Source organism: Empidonax traillii, unplaced genomic scaffold (assembly GCF_003031625.1).
Source record: "Empidonax traillii isolate 1590-97213 ecotype Southwest subspecies unplaced genomic scaffold, ASM303162v1 scaffold2:size4533513, whole genome shotgun sequence".
Taxonomy (NCBI): domain Eukaryota; kingdom Metazoa; phylum Chordata; class Aves; order Passeriformes; family Tyrannidae; genus Empidonax; species Empidonax traillii.
In genome coordinates this window covers 1,955,724-1,975,127 of record NW_020955195.1, presented here as the reverse complement: position 1 = coordinate 1,975,127, position 19,404 = coordinate 1,955,724, and the positions used below count along the sequence as shown (strand labels likewise).

General features: G+C 38.4%; 1 protein-coding gene across 1 annotated transcript in view; it reads left to right on the top strand.

Moving 5' to 3' along the window:
* ADAMTS19 (ADAM metallopeptidase with thrombospondin type 1 motif 19) overlaps positions 1–19,404 on the top strand; it is a 126,417-nt gene that overhangs the window by 15,906 nt on the left and 91,107 nt on the right. Inside the window, exons 3-6 of the mRNA XM_027894532.1 lie at positions 6,965–7,130; positions 16,453–16,625; positions 17,556–17,639; positions 18,798–18,955. Of these exons, the coding sequence (XP_027750333.1) occupies positions 6,965–7,130; positions 16,453–16,625; positions 17,556–17,639; positions 18,798–18,955 (581 nt within the window). The remainder of the gene's footprint in view (positions 1–6,964; positions 7,131–16,452; positions 16,626–17,555; positions 17,640–18,797; positions 18,956–19,404) is intronic.

The window sequence follows — 19,404 nt, the reverse complement described above, 5'->3', positions numbered from 1 at the left end:
CTAGATGAAACTCCTGATGTTCCTGCTGATAACTCTTCATAAATAAATATTTATACATATATTGTATATACGGGTTGGATGGCACCAAAATGAGGTCACATGAGTGATTGGTATCTCCATGGTACCCACATTTCTGTCATTCTGTGGCTTCAGTAAAGACGCTGGAGCTCTTCTTGACAATTGCTGTTCTTTATGCTTTTATCCAGCTCATAGATGACATTCTTTGTCTGGCATTCCTGTTCAAGTTCCAAAATTTTAAATTCTCTAAAGTTTACTATTACCTATAGTGCAGATCATTACACAACAGCATTATTTTCATGTGCAGACACCTTGGGAATAAGGTGTCTGCAGTTAGACACAATTGGTTTGGTTGCCATCACTTCTTTTAGAAAAATAGACTATACAATAAGAATAGTACATTTAGCATTAGGAGTTTGTGTTTCATATTTGTTGCTTTTCTGGTTTAAACATTTGAAAATAGCACTTAGAATTGCCTTATGGTAGTAGTTTTCAGTGAATCATTATTAAAGATAACTCGGTAACCTAAAACTGGAACAGGTTAGACCTGTGTCTACAGGAAGAAAAACAGCACATGCACATATAGTTTAGTTCATGGGACAGTCTGGGTAAGGTAGCGATTGTTTATAAAGATTTCTGTAGTTGTTCCAGAAAGAATCATCGTAAGAACTATAGGATTTTGATCAACATCAGTGTCCTATTTTTACCTCCATTTAGGATTCAATTTTTTTGAAATTTGAGTTATGGTGCAGTAGTGATTTTGAAAACTTTTATGTGTGCTTAAACTATGTGTGCTTAAACTATATGTGCTTAAACTATGTGTGCTTAAACTATGTGTGCCTTCTCAATGCAAGATTTTAAAGGGTTTGAGATGAATTCTGTGTTTTAAAACAGTGAGACCATTCTAGTGTTTTTTACTCAACTAATTTGACTAAATCAAACTGCAGTTAAACTATAGGCTGGGAGAGCTACTGCTAAAATAATACATCAAGAGTGTACAGTGGACTCCATCCATTTACAGTGTGCTGTTGAAGCAATAAATACATTAAAAGAACAGTATATGTTTAAATTCATTTAACTTCTTAAAGTTTGATGAGGGGGTATTTGTTTTTTATTTGGTTGGTTTGGCTTGGCTTTTTTGGGGGGGTTATTTGTTTGGTTTTTGGTTTTTTTAAAGAAAATCTATGAAAGCATACATGATGCAATGAACTTGCTGGCACATTACTAAGGTGAAGCGATTTTCACCACTGTATCTAGCTAGTAACATGTTGCATGCCTTATGCCTTAATAAAAGCGAGTAGCATCACAGACTAACAGATAAAACTGGTTAGATCTATGGAATTGAGATGGAAAAAGTTATCTTTATAAAAACTGAATGTCAAAAGTAACAAGGACTCTAAAATAACCAAGTGGAAATGGAAAAGAGTGGGAGTTGTGTTATATATGATGATCCTGTTACGTATTTTACTGTAGTTCTGCCCGCTTTCCCACTTCTTAAATTCTTCATTCTCCATGTGAAGCTGGCTGCCTTTCAGTGGAAGAGGTACCTTTGCTGTGACTTCCTATGACTGCTCTGAAGTCCAGCTCTCAGAAATTTATCTGACAGACAGAGAGAAAGAGTTCCAGTAAAAGTTCTGCTTGCTGATGTTAAGAGAGAGGAATTCAGTTGAAGAAAGTAGTAAAGCCTGTTTCATCGAGCAACAGTCAAAGGCTGATGTGTTTATCATCACACAGCAGAAACTGTGATGCAGTAAGATTATCTTTTATAGAAACATTGATGTGAATATCAAGGAACCTGGAAAGCTGGCCGAGAAGGAAAGCAGTGTAGACTCTTGGAGCAGGTGGATCTAAAAAAATGGCCATGAATCAATAAAGGTAGACAATTGGAAAGATTTCCAACTGTTAGAAGATAAAAATATGAAATATTTCAAATAAGAATATTAAAATAATACAGCAGCAATTCTGTTGAAACTATTTTAATTAACAGTAGGGAGTAATATATTAAAAAGAAATATAGTTGGATGAAGGATTTGTGTTGCAAGATTAAGAAAGCCTCTATTTTACAAAATCTTGAATGTGTAGAAGATTGATCTGTGGATCTAAGACATCTAAAATACAGAGGTAATTTGCATTGTCTGTTCTAGACTTTCTTATTCTTCATTATTTTTTAAAATACCACAGGACTTAAACAGTGACAATTAAGGTGGTATGGTGAAAATAACACAATAATGCAGGCTGCATATGACCTAAAGGGAAAGTTTGATTTGACTTAGCAGGTTCAGTTTGGCTGAGCCTGTTTCAATATTTAAGTGACATTTATAAGCAAACCTACAATTTTACGGGTGATGTATAAATATCTTTTAATACGTTTGATTTCCTGTCTAGAATAAGAAGACTAAATGGCTTTTTATGACTTTGAGACAGTAATAAAAAAAGCTGAAAATCCATTGTGTGAGGTAAGTCACTGGAGGAACAAGCCAACTGGTCTCTCAGCTGGTTCTTCCTTCAAGAGAGTGTCCTTTGTTCTGAATAATGTGCATGACCTGTGTTAATACCAAGTGCTCCAGTCAGCACTGAAGAAATCCAGATGATTCACTTGGTAGCATGTCATCTTTTCCTGCTGTTTTTTGTTGTTGTTGTTTTGTTTGTTTGTTTGTGTTTGGTTTTCTAATTTATTTTTCCTTTTATAGAATATACAGCTTTTTCACGTGTTGAGGTGTGTTCTGCTTTGTCACAAATGTTTCCTAAATTCAGGAGTTTTTGATCCTTTAACCCACAGTTTAATCAACCAGAACCCAGGCAAGAGCTTCTTGGGTGCGGGAAAAGAAAGAAATGGGGTTTGAACACGCGATTTCAGCACTTTGCAATTGGTTTGTCAGTTCTGCTAAATTCTTCTGGAGGTTAAAGGCCAAGTATACAGTAATTGAAAATGCACTGACGTTTCTGAAAATAGTGGCACAAGCTGAACCAGGGGACTCTGTGAGTGATGGGACAGTATAGGTTGTAGGAATCTACAGCCAGTTGGTATTTGTAATAGGAGCAGAGAGTAGATGGCATGTGAAGAGGTGGTCACTTTAACCTGATGACCAGCATGTTACGCTGCAGAGAAAGCTGAGGGACTTGTGTCTCATTCACGAGTTTCACTGCTGGTAGCAGCGACTGAATATTGACTTTAAAACAATTAGGAAGCACATTTTTGCTTTTGTCTGAAAGAGGAACTAAAAAACAAACAATGAGAGAGTTTAGAATTGATAAATTTTATGGGGTTTATCTGCAATTTCATTTTGTGTGTGGTGAACACCTGTGTAATGGTGAGTGGCATAGCGAGTGCTGCTGAGTAACAACATAAATATTTTCCTGCATCTATGTGGATTTTTCAGAGGATGAGGAGTGTGGCAAATATAATAACTACTTTAATGTTATTATTCAGAAAACCCCAACATCTCCTTAAGATGGTGATCATGAAAGATGGATATAGTCTGCTGGAAATTAGGGAATTTGTACTTACTCTGAAATTTGTGTTAGTCTTTAAGAAAAAAGGGGTTTGTACTCCTTTGGTTACCCTTGTGAATTGTATACCAGTTCATAATGTATTTTAGATAGTATCTTTATTAAAAGGAATCTTAACTATACATCATATAGGCTAAAGCCCATTAGGTATAAATTCCAGGAAATATAAATAAGATATCACCATTACACATTTATTATTATGATCATGTATTGTATCACGGGGAGTATTTCAGCTTTTCATCTTTGGCATGGACTGTTGTGGATTTAGAAAACTCCAGAAGAAAGCCAAAGAGATGAGAGCTTTTATGGTAAATCCAGATACCATAGGACCTATGATAAAAGTGGCAATGCTGAAACAAAAAACAGATGTGAAACGTGGATAAGGAGATTAGAACATTATAGTGATGCATATAGATCTTTGACATAGACCTTTGTTGATATATCTCCCTTTGCAGCTTATATCTTCCTTTCTTTAAAGACAGAATTAATTGAAGCACTTTAAAGCTTAGTGTTATCAATGAGAATTTTACCTGTAAGCATTGAAAAGCTCTTTTTGAGCTGGCCATGCCCCCTGTTCTCCACCCACCCTGTGCCACTCAGGGTGCTGGGGGGAAGATGCTTTCATTTGTCTTTGTTTCCTACTATCCACATCTCTTTTGATTTGGCAGCAAATTAATTTTCTGCAGGTCAAGTTTTATTTTCCCATCATTTGATGAAGTTTGCCCTATGCTTAAGGTGTCTCTTTAATGCACAAACTTAGTGAAAGTAGAGCAGGTACCTGTTTGATCCTTACTTAGAAAGTCTGAGAAACTTTTTGCCAATGAGACTGTGCTGGGCTTGAAATCTGCTGAGATGTATGTGCTACATTTAAGCTTGTTTAATTTTTTTCAGGTAAGAAACTTTAAAATGCAGGGTAAAGAACGGCATGTTATGTTACCTTCGCATGAGATAAGTTGAAGTATCCTGGTAGGCTTTTCAGTTGCAGCTGTGAACAGTGGCACTTCCTCAGATGAAACTGGTGGAAGACGAGTTAATTACTCAGAACTCAGAGTTTTAGCCCAGATACATATTAGGGTTTGTTATTTTTACATTTTTTTTTTAACCTTTGTTTTGCTGTGCATTTTCATGGTGTGGAATTCTTGCCATTGGAATTATCTAAAGGCCCTGGCATTCAATGTCTGAAAACATACTGAAACTGTGGTGCTTTAATCCATGGCTTTGATTTTCTCTACTTTCTGTGTTTACTTCCATGGTAGAAGGTCTTCTTAACTCCACTTCTAATGATTATGGAAAAATAAGGGCATGATTGGCAAGGATATAGCTTCATCTTCCCTTTTCTACCTGTGAAATTGTCCAAGAGATGGAGAAACAGCCTTTTTTTTTTTTTTTTTTTTCCCCAAAAGCAGGCAGAATGATAACAGAGATTATTTTATTACCCATATTTGTCTGAAAATTACCCATTTCCGTACATATAACTTTACATCACTGTTTTTTAACTTCTGACTCAGGAAACCGGCAATAGTCTTTTTGATTTCTCAGCCATTCAGTTAAACTTCAGTTTCTGCAAGGAGCTGAAAGAAAACATTAAATGTCAGTGGTCATAGCACAGCTTTTCAGTTGGCAGTCCTAAGAACATAATCTTAAAGCCCTGGTTTCAATTTGCAGCAAAGAGAATGAAGACAGAAGAAATATGGCAAATGTTCTATGATAGAGTCTTTGTTCAAGGGGGACTAAGGCCTTGTTTTTGGTTGGTGGACAGGGAAAACTTACAGCACCACCTAATGGACTGCTACTCCTGTTCTATATACAGAGTTTATCAGCATCTTTCATAGTCTAAATAATTTTTTAAAGACATAAAATAATATATGCCTGAGTGAAATGCAGCATTAGACGTAAAAATCAAATGTAGTCTATGCGTTTTACTAGTATTGGAGAACTATCCTTTTGAATGGAAATCAATTTCACTCATTTATAGTTTATATTAGAAAAGTTGATTGTTATGTAAAAATAGCATTTTTCAAGATGCCTACAAGTGTTATCTTGTAGGTGTACAGAAAGTACTTATTGACACATAACTAGCCAATCTTCTAATGTGTAACATTTAAAGCTCATGATGAACTGAACCTAAAAAGCAAGTGCAAAAAGGAAAAGCAACAGCCAAAACCCCAGATACTTTTATGTTTGCATCCAGTGTTAATGATGACCTTTCAATATCTGTTCAGCCTTCTAGTGTAACTAGTGTAGCTGATTGAAAAATTAAATACATGTATTCACATTTATTTTGTGTGATTGTGCAGAAAGATATGTTGGGTTTTTTATTTTTAAAATAATGCCCACTTATGCTTGAAGGAAATTATGTTTTGTACCACCTATAAAATTTAAGTTTGTCTTCTTGCTTGGGTCAGAATATTTTCTGGATGATTTATCCATATATCAGGCAGGGTGTCCAATGTGATAATTGCAGAAGAAACAAAATTATCTTCTATTTCTCTCAATTGATGTGACACAGAAACATAGAGAAGAGCTTTTCACTTTTCTTAGCTAGATGTATCACATTGATTTCTTTCTGTAGCAAAACTGTTTAATATGGTTTTTATGTTTAGAAAATGAGTAAGTTAACTGTCACTATTGCTGATGTGGGGAAAAAAACCCACAAATTCTTTCTTTCTTCAGCTTTACTCCTGATAGGAACTTGTATGTGTTGGCAGCTTAACAATTTGAGCTGTTAGATTTGTATGGTATTTATATAAATACGTTTTATAGTATTATTTTAACTTTGGCAATGCTCTTGTAACATTAGATACGCATCTGGTGCGTTACCTTCTCATGTATATTTGTGTGTATAAATATTTTGGGATAGGGAGGAGCTAAACAAGTAAGTGGCTGTATTAAAATATTTTTCTGGTGTAACTGCTGGCAACCAAGGGGGAATTGCTGCCTTTTTTTATAGGTTTGGGTTTTTTTTTTTGTTTTAAATTTGACTAAGTGTAAAAGGAGCGCCCCAAGATACCTTTTCCATCTTCGTGTTTGTTGAGGATGTTTATGCCTTAAATTGTTACTGTAATGTCATTATGTATCTAAAAATGTGACAATATACTGAATAATAAAACCAGTGTATAGACTTTTCTGTGAGTGCTGTATGTATTTAAATGACCCCCTGGGTCTACTAAACCAAACTTTTAACATTCTGTATCTTTTACTGTGCATATGCTACTGGCATGTAGCCACCCACCCAGATTTACTTGAAATAAATGAAATTTATTCTAGTTCTTCTAAGTAGAAAACTTGTAGAATACAAAGGTAGTCTCTTTGCTCATAAGGTTACTAAAACAAACTGGTTTCTTAAATGGAGTTTTGTGGTGTTTTTTTTTTTTTCTTCTGCAGGATGTGCACAACTTAATGAAGTTTTAAGTGTCCCTTTTGTTTTCCTTTGCAGATGGGGTTTATACAGATTAATGAGGACTTCATCTTTATTGAGCCACTCAATCGCACTTTGGCTGTGACAGGTCATGCACACAGGGTGTACAGGCGAAAAAGGTCCACAGAGGAGAAAGTCACCGAGAAGCCAGCTCCTCAGAATCAGTACTGTGGTGTTGTTACAGGTAATACACAACTTGCAATGAAAAGTTCTAATGTAGCAAATGTATTTTTTAGGTAAGTAGATATTAGTTAAAAACAAACAAAAAACACAAACACAAAAAAACCCCAAACAAAACAAACAAAAAACCCACAAAACAAACCAAACAAAACCACCAAACCAAACCAAACCAAACCAAAAACCACAAACATCTCCAAAAACCCCCAAACAACAAAAGCATACCTAATGATTCTTGTAGCAGTACCTTATGGTGAACCTTGAGGTGGACAAGCTGCCATTTTACTTGTTGGAAGAGGGAACTGTCCACTGAGGAACAGACATTGCTTCTTAATTTCCATTTGTATTTGACAGTAGAACTCTTTCAATCATTTTTCTCCTTCAGCTTAATATTTACAATCTATATTTTGTCCCTCTTCACCTTCATAGTTGCTTGATTACTCTCTACATGCAATGCTTCTACTTAATTTTCTGTTTTAAAACACTGGATTGTTTCTAAGAGTTCTTCCTGGTTTTGGTTAGTAATAAGTTTTGAACTTCCAGATGCGTCTGACACTGAATTGAAATGATTTTTATAAGTGTTCTAGTTCTGTGATTGGCACTTAGAAGACCTGTATGAAACAATCTTAGTGCATCTTTGTCAATGACAGCTAGAAGAAGCTGTTAAAGCAGAAGGGTTCCAACAAAAATTTGGCACATAGTGATGACTTAGTAGTTTTCAATGGAGAAAGGTGGCTTTTGTGAAAGGTGACATTCTGTTGTTCCTGCTTCATCATCAGCTCCCCTCCTTCAAAGGCTAGAGGGCATCTCAGTCTTTTGACCTCAGCATGAGCTGAGGGTGTTTCTAATGTTGTTTTCAGAAATTATTTTTCTCCCAGGATACAAACCAGGGTGAGCGCACAATTTTAGGCACGTTTCTCATGTATAACTGAGATACTGACAAAGTGAAAGAAATGGCAGAGGTAACTGACATGGGTAGGGAGCTGGATTATGTATTTGGGGTGAGGCAGAAGGAACTGAGCTATTTCAAATAGGTAAGGAAAGGTAAAGCTGCGGTTTTCTGGTGCCTAAGGGTCTGCTGAGGGAAGATGAAGCCAGACGTTCCTTAGAGGAATGCTGTGATAGACAACAGTTGTAACTTGCATTCAAGGAAATTTCAATTTGCATAATGGGGAAAAAAAAATCTCAGCAAGAATGCTTGGCACTGCAAGAGGTTGCTTAGATAGGCTATTGAGCCCATGTCCTCAAACATTTGTAAAACTTAACTGGAAATGGCTCTAAGAGAGCTAATCAGACTTTTACGTTTGTACAGACTAGAGCAGGAGGTTGGACTAGATGTCTTCCAGAGATCACTTTCAGCCTGTGCTTTTCTGTGGCTATCTGATCCTTCCTGAACATTTTATATTGTTAAAGAATAACCGTGACATGTTTTTGTGGGGGATTCTTTTTTGTTTTGTTTTGTTTTCTTCCATTTTGGAAGTATTGTTTTTATAGTTGGGCATCCACCCACAGTTTGAAATCAAAGATAAATTAGCAAAACAAGGCTGTTTTTGTAGCTATTAGGCAGGACTAAATAAATGACATGTAACTTCTTCCAGCACACTCCATATTACTCTTCTAGGCATTGTATATTATTAACACTGCTTATCTAAAAGGGAAGTTTTCTATATTGGCATAAATTGTTCACATGAGGTAGAACTGTTTATTCTTCCCTATTAGTGATAAATAAGTTAAGAGTATGTTTGTGTTTGGGAATGAGAAAGAGAAAATGAAAAGTATGCATGGTGTGCCCACTGCGAAGCAAGAGGGGCATCTGACAAATAGCAAACCATGATGGGTATTAAAACGAATAAAGATGCAAACTCTTCTGTAAGGACATTGTTCTTTTGTGATGTTCATTGCCAGATATCCTTTCACTTCCCCTTATGCTCTAAAAGAGAAAAGTCAGCGTATTCTTTATTATAATCTTATGCTCAAGGTTCTGACTTGTTGCAAATAATCTGTCAACAGAGATTCAAATATTTGCTTGAAATAAGTTTTATTATCTCTACTACCAGCTTTTAAATTTCAGAGTAGTTCAAGCTGTGCATGACTGATTAGCATCTTCTGGCATGGTTTTATTGCCAGAGGGTATGAATATCTGCTATTTCTAACTGATGCTGTTGTACTAGCAAGACCAGTCCCTCACTCTGCAGGTACAAGAGATTTTAATAAGAGGGACTGCAGTAAGTTACATGCTTAAAAGCACTGTCTATATTGGGAGCAATTTGCTGGTGTGACATGAAATTAGCTAATACCACCAAAAATATTAACGTTGCAGACAGAGACTTAACGCTGGGTTGAAGCATCAGTAATAAACCTTTACATCAATATTTTAGAAATTCTAAGTAAATCAGTTAAGCAGAGATAAAACAAATGAGTATATGGGCTTCTGAGATAGTCTCAGGTTACGCACAGCTGTCTTGGGTAGAGTTGTAGCTCTGTGGCACAGAGCAAGTCAGTACTATGGACCTATCTTACAACTTGATCTCCTGCTTCTCCAGCACTTGTGTGTCAGAATAGGTGCTCTGGGACAGGTATTTGTGTTGCTGGTTTTGATCCAGATTGGTCTCAAAGGCTGGCTGCGTATCAAGCAAATGTGTATTGCCAGTGATGAACTGTAATTATCATTAAGAAGGAAGGAATGTCTGTGCTAGAGGTGTTGAAGGATCACTATTGGAAATAATAGCTTTTCATGGAGAACTAGCAGGGGCAATCAAAGAAGGTATTGTTTGTTGTCCGTTACTGCTGAGGGCTGGATTGAAATTTGCTACACAGCCAAACTTGTTTGGGGGAGAACAAAGAACTTGTTTTTGTGAATGGGGTGGTTTTCTTATTAATTAGGGGAGGCAGAGAGTCATACCAACAGAAGCAGATGCTTTCTTGATTGATAACAATGTCCATGTATACACTTTTGTTGAAAGTGTGTATGATTTATATACATATGTAAGCCAGTTGCACACGCACAGACCTTACACTCCACACGTTCCTTTAACATATAGCCCACAAAACCTTTAAAAGCAACCAGTTCAGGAGCACATTACAGAGACAATGTGTGAGAAGCTGTAATTAGAGCAAAGGACCACATTGGGAAGCAAAATTCTTTTCCTTCTACTAGTCTGAAGCACTAGTTCCACACTGAAGTTGTTTGTACAGTGAACCTAAGTCATGGTTAAGGCATGGGGGCACTTTAGGGAAAAAAAAAAGATCTTCTCAACTAGTCATTCATTTGCATGCAGTGAGACCTCGTCCAGGATATGGTAAGTGTGAATTTTGAGTCCCCTCTGAATTTTTGAGACTGGGAGACTGCTCTTCTACTTCTTAGTTCTGACAATAAACAATATGTTGTCCTGAGTTGCCAGTATGCTTCTTCTCCTCTTAGACTGATGAAATTTTGCAGGAAATTTTGCCTGCTAAGTTTCACTGAATCAAAAGCTGAAGTTTTACATTTTGGGATGTAGACTGGGCATTTAGCTGGGAGAGCTGTGTTGATTTTTGCTCTAAAGCCTGTCTCTATGTGATAATCGTGAAATGCATAAACAACCCTGGTCACAGATCTGGACCTGTGAGGTTGTACTAGGTGGAGACTGGTGCTACTTGAGGTACTCATTTCTGTTCCTTAGGTTAGAAAAAAGTTGTCACTCTGCAGGAGACATTTAAATCCCTATTCAAACTGTAGTGGAGGTATAGCTCATGGCTTCTTAAGCTCCTGAATATTTCCTACCTGGACAGAATACTGCAATGTCCATTTGACCAAGGTGCCCCTTTTTCTTTTCCTTGGGAAAAGAGAACCTGGGGAGTGATGGTGATTGCTCTGCAGTCTGGGTCTCATGTGCCTGTGTTCAGGAAATGATTTTGTACCTGAGGACTTGTAGGGATCCAGTCCTGCAGTCACAGCCTCTTCTTAGTGTTGGCTCAGCTACTTTATGCAACCTGTGGTTATAGTAGCCAGATTTTAATATCTTTCGGGTTTTTGGGTGGGGTTATTGTTTTGTTAACACTCTTATTGTTTTCTCTTAATTACATATTGAATGCCAGATGTACTTGCTGCAGTATTTTTTTGCCTTCCTGCTGGAGTACTTCAATATTCTGAACTTTCCCTTCAGTCAGTTGAGTTTAAGAGAGCACAAAGTTGATGTGTGCACAAAATAGAAGTCCTATTGTGCAGAACCCTCCTGAAGAATTTACTTTTTATTTTGACAATGTAATTAAGTTTTAAGATGAATTTGTGCATCTTTTATCAGGCTTTTATCTTGCTAGTACATGCAGTATTATGTAGATTTTTTTTCTAGAAGTTTTTATTTCTTACATACTGTACCTTCAATAATGACCTATTCTTTTTAATTTTTATGACTTTATGATTTTATTTATGACTATGTTAAGAAGCAAGTGTTTTTACCTAAAGCCTGTTTTGCCTGTTATCTGGCACCAACCCTGGCAGTTGTTTGAATACCAGTAGTACCAAAATTACTAATTCCATTTGTTTGAAGTTCTTGGGGAAGGGCTACAATTTTTCGGATAAATGAGATCTCGTGATGGGGATTTCTGCCAGCAATTTGGGAAAGGTTGGCTGGCCAAGAACAGATTGTCCATTGGTTTGTTAATGGGACAGATAGCTAAGGCAAATGATGGGCACAGCCCCTGGCAGACAGCTTGTCTGCAGAGCTGTGTAGTCTTCTCATCCACTACAATCCCAAAAGCAGAGGTTTCAACAGTTTACAGTTTATGGGACCGCAGTGACCTTAGTGTTTAGCACAATGCTGTAATTTATTGTGGACTGCTTACTGTCAGTTCTGCACTCCTAGCTATAACTTTTAGAGAGGTGTGTTAACAGACTTCTCTGTACAGGCTGGCTGCTGTTTTTTACAAAGAAATGAAGAATGAATAAACTGTTCCTGGAAACTGCACTGGAATCAATCACTGTGCCTGTGACGAAGGCAGATTGACCAAATGGCTTCTGAGGGATCTTTTCTAACCCAAATGAGTTTACTGTTTAAACTTAGACCTATAGCTTACTCTTGCAGCATTAAATGTTTGTGTATTAAGTCATAGTATAGCTTTTAGAGTGTGGGGGTTTTGGCACAAAACCTGACACTGAAATTTCATTAGAAATTATCCTCAAAAGAGTGATGAAAACACACATAATGCTTTACAAACTAGGCTGTAGATCCACAGTTAGCAAATGTGAATAAGGCTAGAGGCTAGCAGAAGTTATAAGGCTAAGCAAGTGTCTGGAGGCTCAGAATGAGAGACTTTAAATTCAATCTAGGTAGCTTATGAATTTATAAGCTGTTTCTACTTCTAGGAAATCAAACACCAAATATTTTTTTCTGAAGAATATGTACTTTTTTCTTTTAGTAAATGTATATGCTTATCAGTGTTTTATATTGTTATCAATTCTATAGGAATCAGCCTTTTTAACATAGTGGGATGGACTAAATCACTCACATGCATAATTTTTTACAAATGACTACAGAAAAAGATGGACAGTCTTTTTTAGCATGCATAATTCATACTTGTTACCTTGAAAAAAAAATATATTTACATTAAATCTACATTATAGAATCACAGAATATGCTCAGTTGGAAGGGACCCATCAGGATCATCATGTCCAACTGCCCAGGACCATTCCTGAGAATCACACCATGTGCCTGAGAGTATTGTCCAAATGCTTCTTGAACTCTTTCAGGCTTGGTGCTGTGACCACCACCCTGAGGAGCCTGTTCAGTGTCCAGCAACCCTCTGGGGGAAGGACCTTTTTCTAATATCCAACCTAAACCTCCGCTGACACAACTTCAGACCACTCCCTGTGTCCTGTCACTGATCACCAGAGAGCAGAGATCAGTGCCTGCCCCTCCTCTGCCCCTCACAAGGAAGTTGTAGCTGCAGTGAGGTCTCCCCTCAGTCTCCTCTTCTCCAGCTGAACACACCAAGTGACCTCAGCTGCTCCTCACACAGCTTCTCCTCCAAAGCCTTCACCATCATCGTGAAGACACTCTCTAATAGCTTAATGTCTTTCTTACATTGTGGTGCCCCAAACTGCACACAATATTTCAGGTGAGGCCGCCCCAGGTCAGAGCAGAGCGGGACAATCCCCTCCCTCAGCTGGCTGGTGATGCTCTGCCTGATGCCCCCCAGGACAGGACTGGCCCTCCTGGCTGCCAGGGCACTCCTGGCTCAGATTCAACTTGCCATCAACCACGACCCCCAGGGCCCTTTCCACGGTGCTGCTTTTCAGCATCTCATGCCCCAGTCTGTATGAACACCCAGGGTTGCCCCATCTCAGGTGCAGAATTCAGCACATTCCCTTTGTGAACTTCATATGCTGGTGATTGCCCAGCTCTCTAATTTATCTTGATCTCTCTGCAGGGCCTTCCCTGCCTTTGAGGGAGTCAACAGCTCCTCCCACTTTTGTGTCATCTGCAGACTTGCTCAGTATCCCTTCCAGTCCTGCATCCAAGTCACTTATAAAGATGTTGAAGAGCACAGGGCTGAGGATGGAGCCCTGTGGAACCCCCCTAGTGACAGGTCCTCAGTCTGATGTCACCCCGCTCACTGTCACCCTCTGTGCCCGACCCCTGAGCCAATTGCTCACCCACCACATGGTGTGTTTATCCAACTGAGTGCTGGACATTTGGTCCAGCAGGATCCTGTGAGAGACATCAACTGGCTTCCCCTGATCAGCTGGGTGGGTTACCTTGTCATAGAAGAAAACTGGGTTTGATAAGCAGGACTTTAACAAAGCCATGGTGGCTGTGACCGATGACAGGATTGTCTTTCTGGTGTTTTTCAATACTTCCCACAATAATCTTTTCCATAACTTTACCAGACACTGAAGTGAGATTGCCTCTAGTTTCCAGGATCCTTCTTCTTGCTCTTCTTGAAAATTGGGACAATATCCACCAGCGTCCAGTCAGGTGGGACCTCTCCAGGTTCCCAAGAACACTCAAAAATCATCGAGAGAGGTTTTGTGATGACATCAGCCAGCTCTTTGAGGAATTCTGGGATGAATCCCATCAGGCCCCACAGATCTGTAGGGATCCAGCTGGAGCAGCAGATCCCACACAATTTCAGGGTTGACTGGGAGTTGGTCATTCTGGTGGTAAATGGTCGTCCCTCTTAGGTCACTGAGACTCTCTTGGTCCATCATCCATGTTGAAGGCAGAGGCAAAGAAAACACTAAACACCTCTGCTTTGTCTCTGTCCCTGTTTGTGAGGTGACCATTCTCATCCTGTAATGGGCTGATGATATTTCTATACTGCCTTTTGCCATTGATGTATTGGAAAAAAGTCTTTTTATTGTCCCTCACATTTCTGGCACCTTCAACTCCAACAGAGCTTTGACTGCATGAATTTTCTCCGTACAGCAGCAAATAGCACCTCTGAATTCTTCCCCTGTCACTTAACTTTGCTTCCACTGGCTATACAACTTCCTTTTTTTGCCTTATTTCCAAGAGAAGATCCCTGCTCAGCCAAGCTGCCCTTCTGCCTCAGCTGCTTGACTTCCAGCATTTGGGAGTTGCTGCTCCTGTGGCCTTAGGAGGTGATGTTTGAAAAGTGACCGGCACTGATGGACCCCAGCACCTGCAAAAACATTTTCCCAGGGGACCTTACTTCCTAATACCCTGAGCAGCCTGAAGTCTGCTCTCCTCATGTGCAGAGCTGAGGTTTCACTGGCACTTTTCCTCCTGTCAGTGGAGATTTTAAACTCAGTCACTTCATGGTCGATGTGGCCAAGGGGACACCAGTCTCCACTTTGCTCAGGAGATCCACTCTGCTGACAAGCAGCTGATCAAGGAGAGCACCTTTCTGAGTCAGCTCCCTTAGCACCTGTTCCATAAAGTTGCCATCCAGGTTTTCTTAGGAATCTTCTGACCCAAGTTGTTCCAGCTCTGTGATGATCCCACTCAATTTCTGGCAAGTTGAAGTCCCCCATAAGGACAGGGGCAGTTGACGTGGAAGTGTCCCTTAATTCCTCAAAGAATAATTCTTTGCATCATCACAGACCCTTCTTCCACTGTTATCTTATATTTTAAATTTAATTTGTGAGTTTATTGACTTTTAAGGCATATTTTTAGCACCTTCCTGAAGAGTGACTTATTTTTTGGAGAGTAGTCATGTGTTATAAAAAGCACTACAGGAACTTTCCTGGTAAATATGATATTGATTAATTGCAAAACAATTTCCTCAAAATTTCTGAATATTTGATTGTTTCCAGAACATGTGTTTATAAGTGTCATCTCAGGCATCACTTTTTTTGTAAACAGAGAGCCCAATATTCCATTGTGCATGGTGAAAAAAAATTGATTTCAATTACTTCAATGAGATTAGTCCCAGAAGTTCTACATCCTCTCAACGGGATCTAACAAACTTTGGCTATTACAAGGAGTTCCATTTTGTATTTTGTTTTAAATTATTTAAAATGCCATTGCTGTATGCATATCTTACTACTACCTGGCTTGAACTGTTTCTGTGTAGTTAGTTTTTCTTTTTTTCATATGTATTGTAGTAGTAATAGGGATTTTGTGGTGTTTTTTGGAGAGGAAACTTAAAATTAACACCAGCAGTAACCTGTACCTTACCATAAACATAACATGGTTTTGATTTGTAGCTTTCTGTAGCTTTAGAGGTCTGTTTCCAGGGTTTCATTTTGTTATTTTACTTCAGCTCCTTATAATGACAGCAGTACTGACTTTGAAGTTATGTCAGTGGGACTTCCCTTTTTTTGTTTCTAACAAACCTGTATCCTACATATGGTTCTCTGTCATTCATCTGAAACATTCTTTCATCTTTGCAAATCACCGATTGTTCCACGCATTTTCCTAATGCTGAATTTGTGGCAAATCTGTATTTGTCGTCTTGTATGCTAAAATATAATCCCATCAAGATGTTTTCTCTGTGATTTATGGAGGTGGACAGACACCAACTCTGCAACGTCAGTGGGACTGTTTTTCTTTCAGCCCCAACATGAGTTGAGTTTTCTCCCACAAGCCAAACTAGGAGACACATATTCTGCTATTAATATTAAGGTGAAAAGAATGCAAAGAATGTTTCTGACTTTATTTGAACAGATGGATAAGATTCCTGTTTTCTTGGTGTGAACTAATATTTATACATAGTACAGACCTTTAGTATGAGCCTTAGCATTGGCTGTGGCAAGTAAGTATATATTCATTGCTATTACATTCCACATAATCAGAGTTATAACATAACCAAGGGTAACAAATCCTAAAGAGTACTGTGGGGGTAGTTTGAAGGATGAGTTTCTCAAGCAATGTTTTGTTTTACAGATAAAAGAAAATCCAAGAATCAGAAAGTATCAGAGAGTGGAAGAGGAAAGCGATACTCTTACAAGTTACCTCAGGAGTACAATATAGAAACTGTTGTGGTGGCAGATCCAGCTATGGTTTCGTATCATGGAACAGACGCTGCCAGAAGATTTATTCTAACCATCTTAAACATGGTAGGAAATTTAAAAATGAATTTTCATGTTTTGCCAACAATGCCCGCACCGTGGGCTGATTTCGTTGCTCCTTCCAATGATTCTGACTGAGCACCTGTAAGGGACAGTCAGCACACACCATCAGCAGGCTGTCAAGACTCAGTCTGTATGTTTTGCAGCATAAAACCATGGTGCCGCAGACTTGTCTGTACTGTCTGGTCATAAATCCTCAGGGAAGCCTGAAAGTGACAGAATAACATCACTTTTTGGTTAGAAGTCCTTGGTATTGTTGGAAAGGTTGTGGTATTGGATGGTTTCTGGTGATCTGTGCTTGTTGTGTAGACTTGATGTTGTAGAGAAGGATTGGGTGGTCATTAGTGGCCTAAAAAAATGAAAGAGGAATGGACTTGGACAATTACATTCCCTCCCAGCTCTATCTGGAGCTGCGGTGTACTCATTTGGTGCATAAAGCATTGAAAAAATAGCATCTGTAATGTGCAAGGGGAGATTGTCCTAAAGAAGGAGCATAAACTGAGCAATTAATATAAACTTTAGCTATTCTGAATTATAGGGGAAGCTAGAGAATTAGAGCTAGAGGTTGGCTCAGACCTCTTGGGCCCTGATCATGGATTTAACTGAATAGAAATTTTCATGTGAGCAGTATTAAATGCATGTGTAAATATTTGGAGAAACAGACTACAGTTTGTAAAGTGGTCATGGCCACTGAGGGGGAAAAGGTCTTTTTTTGTGCTCCTGGAATGAATATTGGCTAAGCTCTCTTTTCTTTCAGAAGACCAACACAGTATATTAGCTTAATGTTCTGTTCAAATTGTGGAATATTAAAGCAGTCACAGTGGAATATGAGAGTGTTTTGAGGTTCTGCTATTTTTAGTATACAGTGTGTTGTGTGCAATACAAGCACATATTTTTATTTGCTGTTTTTTATCTTAGGTTTTTAACCTTTTCCAGCACAAGAGTCTTGGACTTCAAGTTAATCTTCGAGTGACTAAGCTTGTCCTCCTTCATGAGACTCCTGTAAGTATTTATTACCTTTGTCTTGGCCTGTTGAGGGTAATGCTACTTAGCTTGTTGCTCCAAAGGCTTGCAATGTTCGCCAGCTTTACTGGCTAAAAAATTTTCTCAGCTTTTGTGCATGACTTAGTGATTTTCACTGGTGGGCAGCCCCGATGAAGATTAGGCTTCTCCTAATTGAGATTAGCTCGGTTGGTTGGAGCGTGGTGCTAATAACACCAAGGTCATGGGTTTGATCCCTGCACAGACCATTCACTTACCAGTCAGACTCAGTGATCCTTGTGGGTCCCTCCCAGCTCAGAATATTCTGTGACTCTGTGGCTCATGTGCTGTGTGTGTCAACACTGTTCTGTGCGTGCAGTCAGAAGTCAGTCAGAGTTTCCGTGTGGAAATCAGGTGGATCTTAACAAAATCTGCCTCTGCTCTGCCTTTTGTGCATTTGTACGGCTCAATACGAAAATCAACCCCCTTAACCCAAATCGACAGTAGGAGGAGTACCCATGTTCTTTGTTAGCTAATCCCTAGACAAACAAAAGGTGCCATGATGTAGCACTTCTCTTACACCTTTCAGACATCAGCACAAATATTGTTCTTTTTTCTGAAGAAAGACAAGTCAGTTGATGCCTTGACTGAGATTTTCCATTACCCTGTGGGTTTTTTATCTTATTTCAGGACAATGTCAACTTGATTTCTTGTTTGATTTCTTTTCTACAAAATATTATGCAAATCCTTTCATACTTCAGTCAGTTCATAAGAAAAAGGGACTCCCTTTATTCATGGTTCTAATTTCAAAATACTGTATTTTTCCAGAATAAGTAAGTATTTCTTTCTCCAGTTCCTCTCAGCAGTTGAAGAAATCTCATTTAGGGATCAAATTCTGGGTCTTCACATCTTTATTCTTCACTACGGATAATGAAAAATTAGAAAATAAATAAGACGAATTCAGATGAAACAATGCATGTATACTTCTCAATGCACTGTCTCCATTTGTATCTTTGATATGAGAAAAAGTGGTCTCTGAACCTGAAGTTTGAGTCGTTTTGCTGTGAATATATTATGTCATAAAAGGCAGAATATTTTTACTACCTCAGTCAAAAAAGCGTCTGAATTCTATTTTACAGAATCATAATTTTAATAACTTTTTTTTTTTTAAATTTCCAGGCAGATATGTATATTGGACATCATGGGGAAAAAATGCTGGAAAGCTTTTGTAAATGGCAACATGAAGAATTTGGCAAGAAGAACGATATACACTTAGAAATGTCAACAAGCTGGGGAGAAGACATGTCCTCGATTGATGCAGCCATACTGATCACAAGGTAAAAATAATAAAAGATGAACCTTAAAAGTAAGCAACAGCCTAATATATACATAGATAAAAGGACATGATAGATGACCAACACAGGAAGTGTGCAACTTGAGGCATCTTTCGTGAGCTCAAAGGTGTTGGTAAGGTGATAGTTCAGAACAGAAGTTCAGGCAGTAGTTACCAGATGATAAACACCTGAAATGATGAATGGGTTACTCTCTTATTTCTTCTTTGGCTATAGGGTTCAGGCCTTAGATACCCAGCTAAGGTTGGATGCTTTCCTCCATGAGCCTTCTTTTTAAAAGAGGCAGCACATGCAGACCTGCAGACACCTAAATTCAAAACACAAAATCGTATTTAAACCATTCAGGGCTTGATCAGCATTAGGCACATTACTGAGCTATGCTTCCCTCTTATGGATCTAGAGCTAATGTGCTTCACTGTGTGCTGAAGGTACCT